Below are 17,093 nucleotides of genomic sequence, written 5' to 3'. Positions count from 1 at the left end.
AGACAATACATCACCTGCTTAAAATAGAAACCCATTGCAAATGATTCACGAAAACGTACACCTGTACCTTGTTATGTGGTTAGTTTGCCACCATTTGCATTAGTTTAAGTTTGTCTGCATGTCTTCCGGGGTCTTAAAAGCTCCAGTTGTTATTACAACAGACGCGGTTTTGTTGATTTTGCAGCCCTACTTGCGTGCCGGTTCTCAAACGTGACGGACATGAAAGCCCTTCGTGGAGAACCGTACACCACCCTACATAAACATGCTTTTTACATGAACGTGCAGTGAAATTTAAACGAAAATCTTTTTACACCTTCCCTATAGGCTTGTGTTTGGTTCAAATATTTTCGGCAAAAACTAAATTAGGCTTAGCCTTGAAAGCAAACATAAAAATCGAATGGCATTCACATATTGGAACACATGAGTGAAATTTATCAAAAGCGTCGAGAATGTTTTTATTTCTACGAAGAACGTTGCAGCGTTAAATACAAGTAATAACACAGTGTTAAACATATTGCACAATGAATAAATAACAGTAAAAAACACACTGTTAAATTGGTTACTGACGTACTTAAAACTTCAATTCCCATAAACGAAATCTGTTTCAACAAAACTATTTAATGCGATAAACGTTGGGCATTGTGAGTGTGTGCGTTTGTGTCACCATTCCCGTTGCATTTAACACAGTTTCCTCAAGAACAAACCGACGGACAACTATTTCGTATATTTTCAAGCGTCTTTGCATCCAAACCTTGAAAAATGAAATAAAGAAGTTACCGACTAAAGATCACACCACATCATGTAATATTCTTTTTGATCACAGCAGATATTGAAAACATATCAGATCGTGAGAATTTTGACTCGTTTAGTTTTATGATTCCTTTTTATGATGTTACAAATATTTCTTCAACTCATAATATAAAATCGGGGTCAACTTTACCTTATTTTGTCTTGACATATTAATGAAGTATGTCTGCGTCATGCAATCGGGTTTACCAGAAAGATTTTATGGTTGTTTGAGTTGGTGATGAAATTTATTCGGTGCTCTTCGTCCGCTAGAATCACTGAATGTTATGTTATGTAGTTTTGCATCCGAAAATCCTTGAAAAAAATTCACACAAATAAATTTCATGCCACTGTAATGTCTGTAATCACATTTATTTTATTTCCAGGGCGATTGTGTCTGGAATTTACTTACTCTTAGGGACGAAATCCTTTGTCTCGGAGGACTTCGACCAGCTGCTATGTTAAAAGGTCCGTGTTTTAACTTCCTTCGAATGCTATATCGAATAAAGCTACAAAGAAAATAGCCAAGATGATTGGAACAATACAAAGGACAGTTCGTGGGCTGAAGGATGTCGTTACGCCGTTGTCACGATCCTCGTAATCAGCCAGTTCCTCCCTCCAGAATTTTGGACCGTTACCGTCCCAATCTTGCGTAAACACGGGCAGTCGCGGATTATTGGGATAATGGTACTGGTAATACCGTGCCTGATCTTCATTGACAAGTTTTTTCGCTGAAGAGATTTGCTCTCTTTGTGGTTGTTTGTTTTGATTGAATGATTTGTCTACGTCATTGTCAAACAGTTGTGGGAAAACGGTTGGATAACGATTAATAACGCGAACATTTTCCCCACCGGCGTCATCTTGATATGCGCTTGATGGCCGTTTGGGATAGATTTCACTGCAACGATTTATGAGGTTCTGTTTAAGTCACCATGAACATTTCAGAGTTGTAGAAAGTACTGGTATAGGAATATAGGATTAATCTTGTAAGAATATTATATTCGGTTAGGTTAGAAGAAGCAATGAGTCTTACCTGTCCTCTATTCGTACCCATAGATCACGAAATTTTGTCCGTTGCTTTTCGTTCGCCAGTTTATCGCGCTTTTTTCCGTGGAACGATTGATTTCTATGCCCGCCACGTACACTATGTGTTCTCTTCCTGACAGGTATGATACAGAATTATCTCAACGTGATTTTACCATCAAAATATTGATCGTGGCAACATTCCAAGCTCATAAATAGCACCGCCTGGTTACGTTTTAAACACATCCTTAAGAAGTCCTTGCATTTTTGGGATGCCTGTTTGCCATACTGACTCACCTTTTATTTTTCTTCTTCCTCCGTGACTTTCTTCGTTGAGATGGAGATGATCGCTTTCGCTCATCGAGATCTGTCGCCGCAGGAAAATCTTTCTTCTCTTCTGAACTAAAACATTTCAAAACCGACGATTGAATTTGTCAATCCGGTTTGGTCTCCCGAAGTGACGCTTATAAAAATGACGCCGGTGCTCTATCTCGATTATTTTACAACACCTGAATAAATCAAGTTCTGGTCTACTTTTGGAAACTATTTGGTTCTTACAACTTTCAACTACTTTGTTATTTCCTACTTCGTAAAGCAAGATGGTTCGTGTTCGGGACTCAGTCACGCAAGTATAAGTGGTAAGACTCTGTTATACTGTATAGTGACACGTTGTTTGATCAACCAACCTTCGAATTATTTTCGGCGAGCTGTTCTTGATTTTGAGTCCTTCTTTTCGTAAAAAATCAATCACTGAACCGTTGCCAAGAAAATGACCTGTTAAAATAAAGCTTTCATGTGAAAATTTGGAAAAGTTGTCAGCTAAAAACAACAAATACAAATCGGATTCGTTTTCTTGTTCTTAGAAATGTATCATATAAATGTCAAGAAGCTCAATTTAACTCCTATATAATTATAAGGAATTTGTCTTGATAAAACCGAACGTTTTAACACTCTGTGCTATAGATGGCTTAGTTATAAATTGATCGAAAGCGACATTTGTACGAAAAAAAGCCCCGTTAGCATTCATTGCAAGTTCTTGGTAAATGCTAAACGGTCTTTACCTGTGTTTTTTCATATTTTCGATTCTACATGTCGTGAACTATAGAAAGATGCATTGTAAATGTTTTCTATTCGTAAAAAAATCACAACAAAGTGTTAAGTTTGTGATGTGTTTATGGGATTAGAGATTGTATTTATGTAGTGATCGATTTTAAGTTTATTTAGCTACGGTTGCAACTAGCAACCCACCCCTTCAGTCACTTCAACACGTCAGTTTTGATCGTCGTAAAATTGCCGCTTGCTTAATCCGTTAGTGCATCAGCATCAAACAATTTCGACTTATTTGTTATTAGACAATGCGTCTAACCGTATCGTGAGAGGGACTTTTAAAATGCGTTGATTCTTGATAAGCTAACGGCTCGGCTATGTTAAGGCAGCTTATACAGCAGTGACGTAGGTTGTCGCCAGTAACCCGCTTACGCAGGCACGATAGTAAAAAGGGCTCGTCTCGTGAAAAGGATTGACCAACGGGCATGCAGTCGGTTTATGCAACTGATAATAATGACCGAATGTTTTACTGTGCAATCTGCGCATAAGCCTGCTTTATTTAACCGCTTGTCGTCAATTTATCTTTCACTGTTTCAGTTGCCAGAAAAATTTAAAAGGACGAAACTTGTAAATCACCTTGTCAATCAGCGGCATAATCGTGCACTCCAGAAAAAAGCGGTAATGCTACTCTATGGCAAAATCTTGTTAAATCCTTCAAGTTATGCTGAATTGTCAGCCATGTTAATTCTGGATCAATTCTGTATTTTAAAACCGCCAAGCGCGTGCATTGACGTGGAATTCAAAAACTATTAAGCGTCCGGAAATCTCTTACTGCGTTTGGAGCAGGTTACACGTAGAATTTGAAAGAAAACGTTTCGAAGTGGCCGCCGGTAAAAAGTCAACAAAGATGAGACTGAAAGAACAAATTCTGTAGAACGACACAATTATCCCTTTCAAAGCTCAAATGAAATTGATAAGATCTCAATACACGTACTAGGCAAATAAAACCCAAACCTAAATGCCATCATGGCTATGCAACGTTAAATTTAAATGTAAAAGTTTTGCAACAGAAAATGCCAAAAGGGCTTGCTAGGAACGCACAAACCTTGAATAAACAGCCCTTGATATTTTCTAAACAGGAGAAAAGCGTTTATAGTCAAAATCAAATTGCTAGCCTTAAAACAGCCGTGACGCACAATTGAAACGTACATGAAGTTTTGGCGCAACGAAGCTCAATCAGTCTTTTAATGCTCCGTTACATTTTTAACAAGAGAAGGTCCGATATAAGGTCGACTGCCTTCAAATATAAATCATTTCACCAAAGAAGAGTTTTGTGCAAACGATGCTTAACAAAAATCTCGTCAAGTAGAAACGATGCCGCTCAAGAGACCATTTCACAACAATCGTGAAATTTTTTACCGCATAAGGTTGCGGATGTATTATCTGAATACCAGCTTTGGGGCAGGGTGGTTTTCGCCAATAAGCTTTTTCAAGGTTTACCATAACCTGCTGAGCAAATGGGATCAAACAAGCTTGTTATTGTTTGGTATAAAGGTCGCTTTTAATTTTGACGTTTAAATGTTTTATGCCTAACTTAGGAGATATTTGGTTAGGTACTTAAAATGTAAACAATAAGATATTTTACTCTGCAATTAGCGTAAGTACTATTTGCCCACTTGCGCAAACGTGATACGGTGCGTCGTCCCATTGTTATGCACCAATATTAGCCCATTCAGTTACAAAATAATAACCGGAGATAGTAAAAAGGAAGCCTCATTCTCTGGAATCTAGAGTTGTGCACATTTTGCGGTTTGGTTTATGGCCACTTTAAGGCGCTGACAAATCTCGATAAGATAGCGATCAAGTTCAAAGCGAACTCTGGTGGTTAACGTCAATTTGTCACACATAAACCGTCTTCTTGCGACACCTTCAAGCACCTGGTATAGATGTCAGTCGGTCTCATAGATTTGGACATGTCTCTTTAAGCTTAAGCGGTATGACTAAGTTTTTTTACCAGAAATAACGCAATCTCAGCCAAATGCGGTCTTTCCAGTGTTCTTCCCAGGATCTTGGGGCCAGGCATAACACGATAGGGTTGCTTTGCTTTCGTTATGCCACTGTCCGGTAAAAGTGTTTGAAGAAGCGGATACTCTGCTACTTCGTTTGTCGTGAATGACAAGGTTTAAGTTTAGGCAATTTCCGGACTAGCACCAACGTCGCAAACATGCATGACATAGAAACCGGTTGCCTTTGTGGGATATATTGCTGTTATGTTTGCCATAGCTCAGCCGTTCTTTTGTGTTTTGCTCAGTCTACAATGTATAATTAGTTGGCCCAACGTCTCTGGCTATTAGAGACTATCTTCAAAGAAAAAAGTTTGATTGCGGGCCAAAGCGGATATTTGATGTTTGCCCAAATACTCTATTTATAAGTTGTTGATGATATCGCTTGGTTGGTTGGATCGAGCAAAGTTGTCATTTGTCATTGCCTTCAAAGCCGACCTTGTCTATTTGAAAAACAATCGAATATTAACAGGAGCTCTATTCTCAATCAAAACTTGCTCCGTTGTTTATATGAGTAATAACTGAACACGACAAAAGGATCAGCATATCATATAAACTCAATCAACCCTTATAAAGTCGTCATATCACCACCATGACGTTATGACCAGCAAGAGAAATCGGAAAGGGCTATACGTTCTATCCAATGCGTCAGTAAACGATCACTTAATGATAAATGGACGACGGTCAGGGGTGATTTGACTTGTGAAGGGGCTATGAGGGGCAAGATGGATTGCATATCACGGCACCAGGAAAAGCGAGATTTGATTCCAATTCTTTTGTTCTTGTTATGACGGCTGACGGAGTGCATAGACCTCACCCAAACACACTCCAAACTGAATCATTTATTCAAGTGGATGGAAAACGGTAGTGTGTGTGTGTGTGGTGGATTGAATTCATCAGGATAAATCAACAGGTCTGACTAACCTAAAATTCCTCTGACAAAATTTATCAACAGAACAACTACGGTTTTTTTTTGAATTGGGAAAATTTTCGTTGTAATTTTTCTCTCTATATAAATTTTTAGCAGTTTTTAAAGTCAAAGAATTTATTTCGTTTATTTTGAAATCAACTATTTTTAGGATGTTTGCTTTCTCATAACAGTAAGCGGAACTTTATTGTTCAAATACTTCTCAAAAAGGTGGAAAAAACTATCATTGGTGGGAAAAACATAAGATTTAATTAACGCCAACAGCCCGATTGTGCGGCATAAATTATGGCACACGTCACAACATGAGAACCTAAAGCATTCATCTACGAGATTTCTTGTAGTCAAAGTTTGCCCGAGTTAATCCTGATTAACCGTAAACAAACAGAACGAATTGGTTTATATATCATGCCTTGTGCGTTAACGGAAGACGAGACTGCGACGCGAGTCTGGATTAAAACTAAATGAATTCTATGAGAATAATTAATTCTTGTAAGACTATCAATTTGTTGTGAAAATACAATGCACCTAATGCCATGTGTATCCCTATACAAGTGGGTTATGAGAAGGATTAACACTAAAATTTATTGGATTTCGAACGACGTCATCCTATACTATAATGACGTTTTCGATATTCAACCCGATTCAAGAAACTTGACTAAAAGTTTATTTCTGTTTAATCTTAATCGGAAAACGCATAAATGATAGGAAAAATGACTTCAAAACTTTTACAAGCGACGTTTTAGTCAAGATTTGTGAAAGCGTTAACGCTTGAGATTTGCAAACTGAATCATGACGTCATTTAGTTTCACATCTATCGTAAAAAATCGGAAAGTTTTTGAAACTAACGTATTATAATATTATATAACAAACCAATATAATAATAATAATAACTGATAATAACTAATATAATAATATACTAGTTTTATAAAAACGCATTGCACACTCAGAGCATCTTGAATAGTTATTAATAACCAAAAGCTCCTCTTGCTTACAAAAGCTCTGCAAAGCTGTCATTTAATTGTTTGCTGTTAAAAGTGATTACTCGGTAAGAAAGTTAAACACAAAATTTCAAAAAAAACCGAAAAGATTTATGCGCAATCATCATTTCCACTTAACTATTCAAAATGGTGGAACGTCACTAGTTTCTCCAAAAGGTTGTTTAAAACCCCTTCTCAAATGCACTTTAGCAATAAATCAAACCCTGTTGTGCTGTATGTTTCCTTAACTTTGGCAGTTGATTAAATAAGTGGATCTCCGTTCCATAACAACGTCTCCTTGGCTATAACAAGGATGGGTGAATTTACGAGGACGCCGTCATTAAAACTTTCAGGAATTGTTTTGAACGACACTGTCGCGTGATTGTTGTCAGTTGGAACATCGGAAGGCAAATTAAGTTTAAACAGCCCCATTCAATGTAATCATGTTCTTCAGGGATGCTGTTAAGTGGTATTGCTCATACTTTATGCTGTAAACAAGGTTGTAATGTTTTGTCTGTATACAGAGGCGGCATTTGCGCGTGACCTCCGTTAATTAAAGTCATTAGCAAGTGAGCCAGTCATAGTTTTAAAAGGCCCATGGGTTTTCTCTCCTTTGTATGTTTGAAGTTTATTTTACATTTCTAAGAAAAGCTTCGTCCCAGGATGTGTGGTACGTGTATAGATGGTAAACAGCACACCATGCGAAAATTTCGAACTTGTGGCACTCACCTGCACCAAATGCAAAGAAAAAGCTTTGATCCGGGAAGGCTTCCAATAAATTCTTCACTCGTTCTGCCATACGATGATTTCGGCGGTAAATGAGTTCTTGTTTGAAGTACAAATCAATTGCGGTTGCCATCGTTGATTCTGACGTATCTTGATGTTCAGAACCATCCTTTTTCGGCTCCGAATCGCTTTGGTTGACCAACTGAGGCATCTGTAATGCATCATAGAGGCTTATTCATATACACATTCGATGTAAGTACGGTTTCGCATTGCCTGAACCGTGAAATTTGGTTTAAGTCGACCACAGTGTTTATATTTTGACATTAAGCTTAATTTGTGTAAGACCAACCTGAGCGGTTTCCTTGTCAAACGTGGCCGAGTTTAGTTCACCGCAGTTGTATTGATCAATGAGATCATCTGTCGTGTATGGAATTTTGAGTGTCCCGTACCTAACCTTCTCCTGCATGGCGAGTGTGTGGTTTAAAGCGAAGAACACCTAAAGCAAAATTGTAATCACTGCTGTGAGATTTTCTTCCCGGTGGTAAAAGCTGCTAGCAGTTATCTTCAAACGACAATCATAATATTGACTTTATATTTTTACCTGAGACATGTTAAGGCCGTTGAGTGGTTGACATTGTTCATCGACTTTTTCCACTGCCCCTATTTTCTTGCCCATTCTTTCCGCTTGACGGGCCAGGTACAGGTCGAGGACAGGAATGTTCCGAGATCTCACGTCAGCTTCCGTCAATGAATTGATCATCAACATCACCCAGACCGGTTTCTTTCGCTTCCAGTTTCCGACGATGGCTTCGAAGAGATAATCGGCGTTGAGGCCTGGGAAAAAATGAATTAACAATTTTTGGGGCTGCCATTTCGATTCTTGTAAACTGCTTGTGTCTTTGTATAAGCTGCAGTACCTTTACTTTTCTGTTCTGGTGATAACCAATTAGGCATAGATCGGCGAACATAGTCAAAATGATGCTGGAGCCTTTCGTATAGATCAGACGGAAGAACTTTTTTCAATTCCTGTCCGGTTGGAAGCATTTGGCAGCGGGATAGGGCAGAAAGAGTGTTCCCATTTGTTAAATCGAGTTCAAAGAACACATTTTCACTTTTCCGAAATGCTCTCTATAAACAGACAAAACCTGTCGTTCTCTTTTCTACATTTGTTACAAGTTCGTTGATGCTATGCGTCCCACCATACCTTTGAAGTCTTAGGAATGTAATCCCAAACCCTTGTGTAAGGAACGTGAATAGTTCCAAAGAAATGTACGGGAGGATCTCTTTGTAGAGTCCATAAAAACGACTCGGTGCGTACCTGTTATCATTAAAACAGTTATTAGAGTAGCTTCACTTCAGCTTTTTGTCAAAAGGAATCTGATCAATGTAACCGTATGACGAGTCAAGCTACGAAAAACAGCCATTGCTAGTGAAGAAACGCACAAGAGTACGAAAATGCTGTCTGTTTATACACCGTATAAGCTACTTAACAATAAGCTATGCGCGAAAGATCAGCTATAGCGTGAGTACGGAACTGTCAAGTTATGTACGTGAATACTCGCTATCTTTTCTGAAGTATTATGTTTGCAAAATTTCACCTATTGTGAAATAATATGCAGTTATCATTTTTAATCGTGGATTTGATTATAGGGTAGACGGATTAAGCAAACGTAAAGTTATTTGTTCTTGTACAATTTCACGTTCATTAAATTTAGCTTGTCCTGCTATCTGCGTAACCAGTTTTTTGATACTTTTTACCACTTCCAACAGGCAAAAGTTCCGCAAATATTTATAAGATTACCACAACATGTTTTCAAGGATAGGCTTTCGTTTAAATAATGCCTGCTCGGTGCTTCAATGGTATCAAGAGAAAGGGAATTTTGTTTTCCCAGGGCGGCCTAGGATCGCTCGCTGCTGACTACATTGTTTAACCTTTTAAATGTCCAACTACAACTCTTAAGATAAAAAGGAACAATTTGTAGGCGGTGACAAGGCGCCGGAGAAAGCTGTTGGTGCCCTAATCGGTAGAATAAAAGCTGGGCTAAATGACTTGTAAAATAAGCAACCCATAGTGAGTCACAGAGTAGCTATCTGGTTAAGAATAGGTTAACAAATCCCTTTGGAACCCAACATGTACAGAAATGCACTTTGTACAATTACGGATACAAAAGGAATCAACATTCATACCTTTTCGTTGCACCCTGGAGGATAACTGTTTCTTTTTTTGCATAATGCGATGCCCGACCAATAAAGGCACCATAAAAGATATGTCCACTTTAAGCAAACCTTCATGTTCTACCTTAATTTATGAAGCAACTTTTCGAACAACTTGTTTCACTGTGCGCCTTTTTCGCTTAATGACTTAATTTAAATCTGCAGTAAACAATGTGCTTTTAAAGTCCGCCCTTCTATATTATCCTAGGTGCACATAATTCTATTCTAATAGAGTCCTAGATGCACGTAATGTTTTAGCATTTGCAAAACTTAATAACACTCATAGCTCAGTATAGCTCCAAACGTTAAACTGCAACGTTCACGGTGGTAACACGCCACTTACTCTGGTCTTATTTGCCTATGCTTGTCTGCTTTTGAACCGCCTAAACGAGAAAAAAGATCTCTTTGCGTCGAGAGATGGATTGGTTTGTCTGATAATTATCTGCGGCCTGTAACCCGGCTAATATCCTGCCTGATCGCCGAAGTCAAATCAACCTTTTTCACACCGCCGACATTTGAATTAAAGTTACGTGTATAGTAATCATACGCAGACATGGACGGAAGTATTTCACCGATGTAAATTACAATGACTGGTGGAACTGCACTTAACCTCAAACCATTTGATGTGATCGTTTTGCGTTTATAGTTTATGGTTTAACAGCATTCCGAGCAAAAAGAGTCACTCCATGAAAAGCATTTTATCACGATTCAACGCAAATTGTCAGTGTTTGATTTTAAATAGAAATTTTAGCTTATATATCTGTACATATAGTGTTTTATTGGTCGGCAAATTTTTAACAGTTTTTCGTTAGGTGCTCAACAAAAACGTTCAGAAAATACGTTAAATTTTATAAGATAAATAAATCGTTCTTCTGCGAGTGTATTTTGAAGTTTTATTATAAAGATTTTGGAAGTAACAGAAGAGCATCAACGGCGCCATATCCCTGGAAATTCTCCCTACGTCACAAGCTATAAGTAGCCTTAAGTTTTTTCTCGCTTAAGAAAACATAGATAATGAAACAATCATAGTATTGCGTAAATATTTATGTTCCTATGTTAATAGAAATCGAGTCAACACTGAATTAAAATGGATGTGTTTGAGTCAAAACCGGGAAACCGCAATTTGCTGTTGTTTTATGGGAGCTTCTACTCGCATAAATCATTTCATGGTTCTAGACCGGAGACCGTAAGTTCATCAGACAGCCGTCATAGTTTTTGCTTCGGTTCATTGATTGTTTTATCTGCGGATTACCTTTTTCTCGCCTTTTCAATCTTTCGAATATGTTAATTATTGCACCTTAACACAGGGCCCTGTTGTTTGGAACCGATTACTCTTTGTTTGTCGTCAACACGCCGACCATGGCTTCAACTACCTTGTGTCTACTTCTTTTCAAAAGCAACCCACAAAAGGAGACGCATTTTCTTTGCAGTTTTAGGATGACGTCAATTGCGATTTGCCATTGAAAAGATCAACCGGATCTGTTGATTGAGAGGTTCATGTTGGCCACACGCGGTGCTAACAGCGTAAAATTTATCTATTGTTTGCAAAGCAACTGTTGCCGTTTGTTAGGGATTAAATTTTTACCGGTTTTTAAATGGAATCCTGGGAACAATGCGGGAGGTCCTATTTGCTTGAACAAACCTGTTAGCTGTTTTGTTAATTGTTCACTTGAACTTGATCTTTTTAGCGTAATGGATACGTTTAACTCTGTTCAGGTAAATTTACAAATGAGAATTTCGGAGAAATCTTTTTCCATATTTAACTTCCAACATAGGACGGCACATAAAGTAATTTAAAAACTGAATATTTTAACTTCAAATGTTCTTCCCGCAGGAATTGCAAAGGAAACCATTTTACAAAACAAAAAAAAAACAACAACAAAACTTTAACCTGAAACGTTCGGTATCGGCTCAACATATTGTAAAGCAAATGCATGCAACCGTCATCGCTCCAGCACGTGCTAAGTAAACCGACCTAATGAAAGTTGCAAGTAAGTGCACAAAAGCGCATTTTAAATTGATTTTAAATGTTCTAACAAAATGGTCAGAACAGAACATGCCTGGGTTGCAAGTTTCTGTGCTGTGGCGTAGGTACTATATAGGCTACTGGAGTTACTTGAGAATGCATAACTATATACTTTTCCTTTTATAAACTATTGTAGATTTTATTTTTAAAAGGTATTCTGCATTTGCAATGAAGAAAGTGTAATATAAATATGCTATATATATTACTTTTTGAAATTTCTTTAAACTCTGGTGAATAACGCTTTGTCATGATCCTGTCAAAAAACGCGAAAGACAAACAAGGAAGCGCGTAATTAAAAGAAAATGATTAATCTTGATTGTGATCGAAGGAAAAGGATTTTCGCAACAGATTTCTTAACCAAACGAATAACTTGGAACTGAACAAACAGTTTGATATTTATTTTCTGACATTAGCCCGGTAGCTGCTCTGAAGTAGGTTTCAAATCGTTAATGGAAACACAAACTTAGTTATCTGCATCACACTTGTAGTGGCCCGTTCGTACTCATTTCGACAAACAAATTGCTTGATACGAGCGACGCCTGTTTAAGTAAGTCTGAGACTACAGATATGTTCGATCATTGCTACGGAAACATCAGTGTCTGAAAACTGGAGACCGATGGCTAAGTACAAACATGCTCTAAAGTTCGTTGCTATATTATACTGAGCCCTTGGGTCAAAGAACTTCATGCATTTCAAATCAAACCAGAACTTTAAGCTTATGAGATCAAAGGATATCGACCTTGTAAAACGAAATGTAAATTTAAAAGATTCTTATCGATTATGCGTTCGACTCAAAAATACCCCATTTATTCATCAGCACACTGTATCGCAAACCCATATAAGGTCCGATCTTGCATTTTTTACATTTTTGAGATCCTTCACCACCATTTTGTTGACATGATAAAAACTGTAAGGATAGATCTGATTTTAAAAAATTGTGTTAACCGCGGCAGATAAGTCAAGTACTGCGGGCTAAGAAGGTTTTAGAAACGTGAAGGTTTTAGAAAAGGTTTTTTTCTCAACTGTCGCAAACCGTGTGTTTTGTGTGCACTTTTCATTGTAAACGTTTCTTTCAACTAAAAATGGTTTCTTTGAAGTTATAGGCATTAGATTGACACATTGAAAACAAACAATCAAACAAATTTTAAGTGGTTATGTTATATGGGTTATTTGGCCAGAACATTTGCTTAAATAACTCTACTGTTAAATCAAGGATTAATAACTACCTTTAAAATTACAAAATATATTTTAGTGTATGACTTCTATGTAGTGAGCGGAAGAACTTAAAGTAATATAATGTCTTAAGTATACTATAAGTTCCTCCAAAGGTAGTTGTTTAAAAGCAAATTTACAATTATCCAGTACTTGGTGGTGATATATTACATGTGTCGTTAAATAATTGTGTGGAAATGGGTTAAACATGCAGAGATGAAAATTATCATTCAAATCATTTGTTTAACATTCTTTTCATTCTACAAGACAGCCATGAAAAAATTCTTGCATTGCCGAGTTTTTATTTTATGTTTTGGCAATTTTAACAAAAGACTTGTTCTGATCAAGATTGACGTGAAGGGTTTTGACGTCACAAATGGGGGAGGAGGACAGTTGATGTCACAGAGAAGTGGTATAACTTACACAAGTTAGAAAACAAAACCTTTCGCTTTGATCTTACCGCCACTGACTCCAACTCCTACATTCTCGGCCACTTGAGAGAAATCTTCACGTGACACAATTATCTCTTTTCAAAGCTCTAGCACCATTGATTACAACGAGTATATACTTATAGTTTTAAACTTTCACTGAGGACGCAGCAGCATTGTACCTGTTCAAACACTTCGTAACACTGTTGAGCTCTGTCATTGTTTTGGCTGCGGTCGATCATAAATAAACTGAATCGTTTTTCAACTCCACACAACATTGAAATCGAGTAGCAAAAGAGTTTCTATACCATACTTATTATAAACATCGAATGCTGTTTTAAAATGACATTCAACAGTCAAAGGTGTTGTTGCTATAGGCCAATTAAAAGCATTTCCACAAATACTTCAAGAAAGTTTAATCTGAGAAAAAAATGTGGCAGACTTTCCAGCCGTTGCGTATCAGACAAGTATTTGTGGTGCTCACAAAGTTATTCGAATTTTTAACTTCGAGAAACTTTCTCAAATATAACGCCCATGACAACACATTGAAAAGTGTTTCTGCTTTATTAACGATAAAGATGTGATAGAGGCCTCTTTTAATGAATTAAATTGCAGTAAAATCTAAATATATTAATATGTTAAAATGAACACGCTTATGCTCGGTCATTGTGTTTAAACAGCTTGTTGTTGCTTAGAATGCATGACACACAAGGCATAGATGTACTTAGACGCCGTTAACTTTAAACTTAATCAGTGAACTTAAACTGCGAATATTTTGTCATATCAAAATGACATTTCAATAGTATTTAGATTCTATTGCACCTGTTGAAACACCATAAGGCATAGCCCAGATCATCAATCGACATTCTTGCGAACATTTTGTTGCCTAAATTGAACGCAATCCCATTAAACTCCGGCAGGTCGGACGCAAGACGTCATTTTAGTCAACTTAACCATGTCAATGTACTTACTGTCAGCCGTTTTGATCGACTTTGTGATGTGACCTTTCATTTGCTATCTAAAGCAGTTTTGTTTATCTTCGTATTTTTGATAGTTTGGGCAACTTCGTTAACCTACACGTACACATTTTAAACACAAGCTATTTCTTGCAACAACTATACAATAGAAACTATGCGCTGTCAGACCTTCAGAAAACATTTTCACCAAAACTATATAGTATATAGTTACTATACATCTAATTTTGAAAAAAGCTTTAATGGGGTATTTTATCTGTTACTTAGATTGACAAGTTCTGATCCAACTGTTTTCATTGAACTTTTGCATGACGCATTATTGTACAAGGTAGTATCACTTTTCCGAATAAGATATACAAGGGGCTTGAATAGAACACGAGTTGAATTTAAATGAAATGCTGTAAAAATGGCGAGAAATGAGATGCTATAAAAACGTAAAAATACTGGAAACATTCAGCTATTGTAACTCGCATCTTTTCAGCAACAAAAAATGAAGACAATCGCTTTATCTTAACACAATGTAAACTCGTGACCTTGTGTGAGCTCAAGTCAACCACCACAAATGCGCCACCAGGCGGTCATATTTACGATTCGAAATATTCAGTCACAAGACTACACCCAGAATAAATGCGCAAGAATATCAAAAAAATGTACCAATTAAGTTAATGATATTAACAGTAATAGTAATTGTTTGTTTTCGCTACAAAATACTCTATAAACCATTTCTCACTTTCCTGTCTGGTGACAATAATCAGTGAAGCATAATAATCTGAACAAATCCTTTACTACGCAAGAGAAGAGTTGAGCCACGTCCAAATCATTGTGTCGTATCGCAACTTGATTAAAAAGACGAAGTAACTCGAACGTAATTTCAACAAGTAAAATCCTAATCTGGAGTCAGACGCGCATACCATTGCGCCACGAAATCATGTTTTCAGTGAAATGATGCTGCTGATTTTCACATACCACTAGAAATATTCAAATGAGCCTTTTGGCTCGTTTCATGCAACCACTATAATCTACAGTTCTACACACAGTTCGGATAAGCAATAAATATCCTCGAAACAAAGTTCTCCGTTGGCCTTCTGTTTATTATTTAAAATAATGCCAATTGTTATGCATAATGAAAAATGTTACAATGTACATTTTTCAACAAGTAAATTGGGTGACTAAGCATTAATTTTTTTATTTTACACTTTAAATAGATTGGTTTCATAAAAACACCGGCTAGAACGTTGTTAGCACAAAATTGTGCAAAACATAATGTTCAAATGCATCCTATGGTTCATAAAATCAAGTGACCCCGACGTGATTTGAACACGCAACCTTCTGATCTGGAGTCAGACGCGCTACCGTTGCGCCACAGAGTCTTGCTTACGTGAAAACGATGCTGCAGATTTTTACGATCCGCTAAAAATGTCCAGTTGCAATAAACAACAAAGGATTTTTAAACAAAAATCTTCAGCTGACTTGTGTTTATTATTTAAAATAATGCCGATTTTTCTGCATGTGTGGAAGAATTTTAAAGAACATTTTTGAGCAAAGTGTTGTGTGACGAAAGAACACGTTTTTTTGGATTGCACAATTTAACGCAACCAATTTAAAGACCATTTTACGCAAAGTTTTTTTTAATTTACACAATTTAAATCAACCGGTTTCATTACTCTTCCAACTCGAACGATGTTCAAATGACATTGTGCAAGCAAATATGTTGAAATGCAAGCCATGGTTGAAATAATTTAGTGACCCCGACGTGATTTGAACATGCAACCTACTGATGTGGAGTCAGACGCGCTACCGTTGCGCCACGTAGTCCTGGATACATCTTTTTGAGGCTGTGGTTGGTAAAACTCGCTAGAAACATCCAGTTTTGCGAGTGAACTTGTGCTCAATTTTTACAGCAGCTACACATATAAATATCCTAATGTACATTTTCAGCAAGGATTTAGGTAAAAAAAACAAAGATTTGTTTTATCTTACACGGTTTGAATCGATTGGTTTTATAAAAACACAAGCCCGAACGTTGTTAGCACAAACTTGTGCAAAACATTACGTGGAAATGCATCCTATGGTTCATAAAATTAAGTGACCCCGACTAGATTTTAACACGCTACCTTCTGATCTGGAGTCAAACGCGCTACCGTTGCGCCACGGAGTCCTGGATACATCACTTTGAGGCTGTATCCAGTTGCAATAAACAACAAAGGATTTAAAAAAAATCTTCAGCTGATTTGTGTTTATTATTTAAAGTAATGCCGATTGTTCTGCATGTGTGGAAGCATTTTAAAAAACTTTTTTGAGCAAAGTGTTGTGTGACGAAGCAATACGTTTTTATGAATCGCATAATTTAACGCAAGCAATTTAAAGACCATTTTACGCAAGGTTTCTTTTAATTTAAACGACTTAAATCAAGCGGTTTCATTACTCTTTCAACTCGAACGATGTTAAAATGAAATTGTGCAAACAAATATGTCGAAATGCATGCCATGGTTGAAATAATTTAGTGACCCCGACGTGATTTGAACACGCAACCTTCTGATCTGGAGTCAGACGCGCTACCGTTGCGCCACGGAGTCCTGGTTTCACCTCTTTGAGGCTGTGGTTCATAAAACTCGCTAGAAACATCCAGTTTTGGGAGTGAACTTGTGCTCAATATTTTCAGCAGCTACACACAGCATAATATTAAGCA

At 37.2% G+C, this 17,093-nt stretch overlaps 1 protein-coding gene and 2 non-coding genes across 4 annotated transcripts; all 3 read right to left on the bottom strand.

Moving 5' to 3' along the window:
• Positions 1-431: 431 nt before the first annotated feature.
• On the bottom strand, positions 432-9,919 carry LOC143458769 (metalloprotease TIKI1-like). Of its 2 annotated transcripts, none has more exons than XM_076955628.1 (12): positions 9,738-9,919; positions 8,755-8,868; positions 8,468-8,678; positions 8,152-8,384; positions 7,900-8,046; positions 7,554-7,761; positions 2,496-2,583; positions 2,107-2,211; positions 1,820-1,945; positions 1,199-1,684; positions 941-1,101; positions 432-751 (listed from the first exon to the last, which is right to left on the bottom strand). In XM_076955628.1, the coding sequence occupies exons 1-10, from the start codon at positions 9,840-9,842 to the stop codon at positions 1,264-1,266; spliced, it is 1,758 nt and encodes a 585-aa protein (XP_076811743.1). In that variant the 5' UTR covers positions 9,843-9,919; the 3' UTR covers positions 432-751; positions 941-1,101; positions 1,199-1,263. The 2 variants fall into 2 exon arrangements, with proteins under 2 accessions (XP_076811743.1, XP_076811744.1); XM_076955629.1 differs by having other exon boundaries at positions 8,474-8,678.
• A 5,783-nt stretch (positions 9,920-15,702) lies between these two features.
• On the bottom strand, positions 15,703-15,774 carry Trnaw-cca (transfer RNA tryptophan (anticodon CCA)). The gene has a single exon. It is a non-coding gene; the product is annotated as a tRNA-Trp (tRNA).
• Positions 15,775-16,908: 1,134 nt separating this feature from the next.
• Trnaw-cca (transfer RNA tryptophan (anticodon CCA)) lies at positions 16,909-16,980 on the bottom strand. Its single transcript has one exon. It is a non-coding gene; the product is annotated as a tRNA-Trp (tRNA).
• Between the last annotated feature and the right edge of the window lie 113 nt (positions 16,981-17,093).

This window comes from Clavelina lepadiformis, chromosome 5, assembly GCF_947623445.1.
Source record: "Clavelina lepadiformis chromosome 5, kaClaLepa1.1, whole genome shotgun sequence".
Lineage (NCBI taxonomy): Eukaryota > Metazoa > Chordata > Ascidiacea > Aplousobranchia > Clavelinidae > Clavelina > Clavelina lepadiformis.
The sequence above is the reverse complement of the archived record's forward strand: the minus strand, read 5'-3'. Positions and strand labels throughout refer to the sequence as shown.